The 7357-nt window shown below is 34.7% G+C and overlaps 1 protein-coding gene across 1 annotated transcript; it reads right to left on the reverse strand.

Annotated features, from left to right (window-relative positions):
- Positions 1-2359: 2359 nt before the first annotated feature.
- On the reverse strand, positions 2360-4276 carry LOC145140941 (cytochrome P450 71AU50-like). The gene is made up of 2 exons (XM_079074317.1): positions 3217-4276; positions 2360-3121 (listed from the first exon to the last, which is right to left on the reverse strand). The coding sequence occupies exons 1-2, from the start codon at positions 3952-3954 to the stop codon at positions 2501-2503; spliced, it is 1359 nt and encodes a 452-aa protein (XP_078930443.1). The 5' UTR covers positions 3955-4276; the 3' UTR covers positions 2360-2500.
- Positions 4277-7357: the final 3081 nt, after the last annotated feature.

Here is a 7357-nt window from a genome sequence, read left to right on the forward strand (position 1 = left end):
TTTTGAATCATCAAGTGGGATGATAAATTTGTTGTTGCAACTTTTGATGGTCCCTATAGTATTCAGCTTGTTTTAGTTTTGGTCCAAGGTTAAACTGGTAATTTTAAAAATTTAGTTATGATGTGTTTTCATTTCGAATTGTTAGATTTATCCTCCTTGTAGTGTGAAAGGGAATATCATATAGTGCATTTGAGGGCGCAAAAGAAGATCGATATGAAGGTGTGTTAATTTGAATTTGCTAAAATTTCCAACTTTTTTCACTCGATTTAATATGAGATTGTTGATGTGTTACAGGAATTGTCATCTGGCAATTGGTTTTACACTCTGGACTAGAATACTTCATTCCGTTCTTGAGAAATTGGTGGCATGTGGGCCTGTAAAGGTCCCTGATTCTCTTATGGGTTTGATTAGGAAGAAATAAAAGGTCAGTGTTTCAGACGTAATCAGAATGGGAACCGGAATCACCAATTCCGACATTATGTGGATTGTTTTCCATGGGAAAGATGTTCCTGAGTGTTGTTTTCACAAGCTGTTGATATCTTTAGTGTGAGTATAAACTACAAACTATGAAGTAGTACTTTTATTATTATTCTACACTACTGCTATGTACAAATTAATCAATTAATAACCATTTATTTTATTTATGTTGGTTTTCATTGATTATAACAGAATTGCTTCAGTCTTATTATTGATTCAATTACTGGAACTGATTTTATTCCATCAATGGCTTATGGGTAAGCAAGTATAAAAAATTTACTTAATTTTTTATTTTTTATTTTTAACATCTAATTTTTTTTTCTTTTCTTTTTCTCCAACCAATAGGCAGACAATAGGTGATTCCGACTTCACAGGAATACATTGTACTATGATGACAATAGAGTAAGCTTACACTTTTCATTTTACATTTATTTTCATATATTATACAAAGTTATCATCATCATTATTATTATTATTATTATTATTATTATTATTATTATTTGTTACAGCCGGAATGTTTTGTGTATTTGGGGAAGATATTACAGAGCTTTCAATAGTTGTTACTAGTAAAATCAACCAATAGAAAGTATGTGTATATTATATTATTATTCCATTTACATATTTTAAACATCAACAGTTTATTTATTTATTTTTTTATATATATAAAAATGAATGAATACATTGATTGAATTCAGACATGCTTTCAAGTTTTCTTCAACTGCTGAGGATGGTGGTTCCAACTGGTGAGGATTCAGAAATTTGGTTTTGAAAAAGAAACCTCAACTCATGTATTATTATATTATTATTAAGTGGTTTTATTATTTTTTATTATAATGTTTCAGTTATTTTCATTATTACAAATAACTTGGATTATATATATGTGGTTTTGGTACAGCGGAGTGAATACAAACAAATGTTGACATCAATTGTGACATTTCAATGAACATCTTTGTTAGAAAAGGAGGTGGTGGAGTTACTTTTCAAGATGGTTTTTATTTTAGTCATTCCATAGAGAAGTAAAGTAAGCAATGAATGAATGAATAATCAATACCCTTTTGGTGGATTTATATTTGTTGGTTTTAAAATATAGATTTAATATATGTTTTTAGATATTTTTTCGTGTTGAATATGTAATTATTTTTAATTTTTTCATGAATTCATAATTTTTTTATACTACAAAAATCCGTCGCTAATCTGTCACAGAAAATCTGTCGGTAATCTGTTAGTGAGTTATTCATAGATTCCGTCGGTAATCCGTTCGTAAGTTATTCCGTTAGTAATCCGTTGCAAACACATTCTGTCGGTGATCTGTTGAAAAAGTATTTCCGTTGGTGATCGGTTACTAATTGCCGACGGAAAAATCCATCGCTAAAATTTTGTCGTAGCCGTCGGTAATACGTTACAAACAATTAGCGACAAGAATATACCAACGGATTTTGGTTTGTTACAATTCTGTCGATAAAGAGTATTAGCGACGGATTACTGACGGTTTTGGCCGTCGGTTGCTCTTTTTTGTAGTAGTGTTTCCTAAAATAATTTTGGTGTCTCGATTTTCTTCGTCTGACACTTTTTCTTCTGTAATATGTTTAGTTTTCTTCAAGGCTTGTTTCATCGTCTTGGTTAGCTGGTGGTCATAATAGGGTTGTCTCAATTCCTCTATGATACCATGTAACATTTGTTTTTTTCTTGACTTAACATATGTAAATACAATGGGTTACAGAAAATTGACCCCAGTAATATTGCAAAGAATGAGCACACTATTTTGGAAGGGATCAATTTAATTCTACGATATATATGACTAAAAATACACGAGAGAAGATTATTTGGTTTCCTTCACATTCTTTCCAAAGTTGATTTGTCATCTGATGAACAGAAAATGATATGCATGAAAACACAGAATTCCCAGAAATATTATTACCACACAGAATTACAAGAAATGAGGAGATGGGAAGATAACGGAAGTAACCTTCTTTTTATACTAACAGTAGTACCCTCTAACTACATATTGAGAGATAATCCTCTATCAAAAAATGTAGAGGCCTGCATCAGATAATCTTTGAGAGGGTATAGCTATTAGCGGTTTCCTTTTCTTAGTCACAAGTCCGAACTCGTCAGAAAGCTCAAACTCTTCATCTTCTGGCAAGCTCCAGTCAAACGAGTGCAACAACGATGCTAATATATACATCAACATCTTCTCCCCAAGTGGGATTCCTGGGCATATTCTTCTCCCTGATCCAAATGGTAAAAACTTGAAATTATTTCCATGGTAATCCCATTTGTCGATCAAGAATCTCTGAGGCTTGAACTCCAATGGATTGGTCCAGTTCTTTGGATCCCGATGGATTGCCCAAACATTCATATAGACGATAGTACCCTTTGGAATGGTGTATCCGCCAACAGTGCATGATTCATCTGGGCATCTGTGGACTAGGAGAGGACCCGGAGTGTGTACCCTGAATGTCTCCTTGATGACTGCATCCAAATATGTTAATTTGGGGAGATGAGATTCTTGGACAACGTTCATGCCAATAACCTCCGTTAATTCATCCTGTACCTTTCTCATTACACCTGGATTATTCAAAATCTCTGTCATCACCCATTCTACCATTGTCGATGTTGTGTGTGTAGCCGCAAGCACTATGTCCTATTATAGAACACTTTCCCTTTATTAGTTTGTCTTGTGGAATATTTCCTGGTTATAGTTATAGAAAGAACTAACACCTGTAAAGGGAGACTTACCAATAGTAGAGCCTTTATTTTAATGATGTCTAATGATATTGCAGCATCTTTCTCCTCTTTAAGGTCCAGTAATACTTGCACGAAATCCTTCCTTCGATCTTCCTCAGCTTCTCCATCATTTTTTCTGGAGTTGGCTTCGATTCTTCCTTGGATAATGTTCTCAAATATCCAATCGACATATGCAAGTTGCCTCTGCATTTCTCGCTGCCTTCCTTGTAGATCGAAACGCCATAGCATCGGGAAAAAATCAGATATATTTGGGGCTGCCACTAGCTTCATAATTTTGATCTCAACTTCTCGGAAGCCATCTCCAATAATGCTAGAATCGTTCCCATCACCAGATTTGCTACAACCCCATAACATACTTGTCACAACATCAACCTCAGTCTTGAAAGCAATTTCATTAATATTGATCTTTGTCCCGAGCTTACTGTAAACTTCTTTCACCAGCCTTCTCACTTCATCTGTTCGGAAACTCTGACAAGATTTGAGATTTGTATTGCTAAGAACTTGGGTTGCTAAAATCTTTCGCATGTTGCGCCAGTGCGTGTTGCTATTGGACCATGCTATATCATTGCTATCATAACTGATTGTTTGTGCTGCTAATGGAGAACAGCGGTTCGCCATGGTCTGGTCCAGGTCACGAGTCACGACCTTCACTAGGTCCATGGAGCTTACCACAACATGAAGCTTTCTTCCGAGCCGGAGGCTGAAGATGGGGCCATAACGGTGAGCCATCTCCGTGAACCTTTCATGCAAGTTGGAGCCGATAAAGGGGAGCTACCCTACAACTGGTAAGCCATAGGGACCGGGTGGGAAGGGTGGTATGTGTTTTCTGGAATACGATATCCATTTGTACCATAGAAGTAGTAGTGTGGGAACTGAAATGGTGAGAACTGTGCGGGCGAGCTTGTCTAGTTCATTGTCGACCTCCCACCACCATAACAACAAGGTGTTCATCGTTAGATAAATCTTATATCCAATTTCTGGTATCATTTATGCTACAAATGATAGGCAACTTATGAGGAAGCCTGCTGGTTATATAGCAGGGATGGTTGATTTTGCACCGCGGACATTCCGCAAGGATATGTCAACACGTGCAGTTATGTGGTTGTGCTTCAGCTAACCCTAATATTTTATGAAGTTTGTTCTTTTTTTTTTTTTTTTTTTTTTTTTTTTTTTTTTTTTTTGCTAATAGCGAAACTTGTTCATGATAAATAACTAATAAATCTTTTATCAAGGGTAACATAGAAACATTTATTTAGTTTGTAAGTATTAATTTGGTATGCTGGTTGAAAGGTTAATTTTTCAGAAGTTAAAGTATCAGAATGCATGGACCTCTATAAAGTTTAATGGGTTATCGCGTTCCCATTTTATATTACATACAACTATATCAACTTTTTCGTACAATGTATTAATGTATTGAACTCTATAAAGTTCAATAAAACATATTTAAATATTTATTTAAGAGCTAGAAAAGTTTTTTTTTCATTAAACTCCAAATCCTTTAAATGTCAATGTGACATCATAATTGTTGGATTTTATCCGTTGAATGACAACTAAGTTTGTCACCTCACTCAACTCACATTAAATTCTTCATTGTGGATACTTTTAGATGTATTATGTGACAAGTTATACATGGGGCATAAAGTTTGGACGAGGATGATGCATTTTAAGGAAGGGTATGAACGCTCACGTAGTGCATTAGTGGAGTGCGACTCAATTATTTGGAAGAGAAAAACATTAAAAGTGTGGGTTTTTTAACACGGTGCTACTTCGAGGTTTGCCCATGATATTTAACGTGTAGTAGGAGAGAGTTTTGATTATTATCACGATAAAAAAACTCTCTCACGTCTCTCTCTTTTGTTGTGTAGTTCATCTGTCTCTTTTTGCTATATATGGTTCTTAGATGAACTTTGTATTCTTGATAATTTCTTATTCTTAAAAGCTAGGATTGCTACATAGAGAGTGTTGAGTGTTATTTGTTGCGAGAGTTTTCTTCTGTAAAAGTAATTATGTTAATGAAACTTTGAGTTTATACATATTTGACATTGTATCAGTGCTCCATGGGAGTAATCTCTATAGATTTCAAGTTTTTGATACTTGTTTGTGATTCTCCTAAGTGCAAATTGTTTTTTCTGGCTTAAAACGTCTTGTTCTTGATCTTTAAGGTTTTGTTTCATGACTCTCGTTTTTTTTTATGTTTTTTGTATTCTATTTGTGATGATCTCTATAGATTTGTAATAAATCTGCGATGGGTCTTTTTAGTTTTCCCTCAGTGTTGTTTGTTCTTTGAAGGTGTTACTTCGTTTGTCCTGATGTGCTAGATCCGTTTGTTGATGTGGTACTTCCGAGTTTACGTACGGTGGTTGATATGTTCGTATGGTTGGGTTATTTATCATTAATTGGTAACACGAAGATGGTGTTGGAGTCAAATTGTCCATACGATTTTGTTGGTGATTTTCTGGTACAGAAACAGAGTGGTGATTGGTGATTGAGAATAAAGCTTTTATTTTTTTGATATCATTGATTTTTTGTATAAGTGACCCTAGCTTTCTTTCCGGTACAAGTACCTTCTCCTCTTCCAATTTCACCATATCCTCCACGATTGGTGGTCGATCATGTATCATTTTAGTAGCTGCTTCTATTTTTGCTCTAATCATAGTAGGCAGGATCTTTTTCAAAACTTTTGCTACCTCTGTAGGAATTGTATGTTGAAGGTCGAGTGGTTGGTCTGGTGGTACTCTTGGTTTAGGATGCCACGTCGTGGTAATACTCAGCCACGTCACGTTGTGGCATCATGATTTTGGCATGTCGTCGTTTACCCACAATTTGTAATACTTTTATTCCGTCGTTATAATTTTTGTCACAAAAGAAGATAGCATCCTACTTTCTCACGTCGTGGTCTATCCTTCACCACGTCATGGTAATTCAAAGTACATTGCGCTCACTATACACTATACGTAAACAGATTACCGCTTCATGGCCAAGTCTTGGCACCACTTCACCCATGTCGTGGATACTGTATTTTACTCATTCTTTATTATGACATTAAGAAATCTACTAAAACTCGTAAATTACAAAATATGACCAAAATACCCTCTTTGGTCTAATTACTTTTATTAGCATTTTTTGTCAAATATTCAATGCATACACCTACATATTTTAGAAAATTACTTCATTACAAACATTATATTTATTTATAATGACATAGAATTCACTAATACTCTCAATTCCATTATCTACTCAAAATAACAAAAATACCATTTTTGGCCTAAACACTTCTATTACAATGTTACTCATTTAAACTACATTCATATACAATATTTCACATTATTACTTAGTCACAATTTATAACCTACTCTTACAAAACAAGTGACACACACACACACGCATACACACACACACATACACACACACACACACACACACACATATATATATATATATATATATATATATATATATATATATATATATATATATATATATATATATATATATATATAGGGTGTAATGTCCCAAAAATTCATTATAAAATTTTTATTTTTAAAACAATAATTCATACAAACGAGTTGTTCCAAAACCGACCAAAGTGATTATATTATTTAAACATCAGAGTAATATCATTAATTTCCAATGCGGAAAACTCTGGGGGATGTTGTGTAGTCATGCCGGGCCCTTTCTTTTCGTACGGGAAGTACATAAAATCATAAACATAAAACCGTATGCACAAACCTTAGTGAGTTCCCCACAATACCGTATACCATACATATATGCCAGCTCAAGGTTGGGTCGGGTCTATTTCACCAAAGTGATTATATTATTTAAACATCAGAGTAATATCATTAATTTCCAATGTGGAAAACTCTGGGGGATGTTGTGTAGTCACGCCAGGCCCTTTCTTTTCGTACGGGAAGTACATGAAATCATAAACATAAAACCGTATGCACAAACCTTAGTGAGTTCCCCACAATACCGTATACCATACATATATGCCAGCTCAAGGTTGGGTCGGGTCTATTTCACCCCCGAGTCTATTTCGACTCATATGTCAGCACAAGGCTGTATCGAGTCTATTTCACCCCCGTGTCTATTACACCCCCAAGTCTATTTCAACTCATACATCAGCACAAAGTTG

The sequence above is a fragment of the Lactuca virosa genome, chromosome 9 (genome assembly GCF_052849685.1).
Source record: "Lactuca virosa cultivar CGN04683 chromosome 9, Lactuca_virosa_CGN04683_v6, whole genome shotgun sequence".
In the NCBI taxonomy this organism is placed as follows: domain Eukaryota; kingdom Viridiplantae; phylum Streptophyta; class Magnoliopsida; order Asterales; family Asteraceae; genus Lactuca; species Lactuca virosa.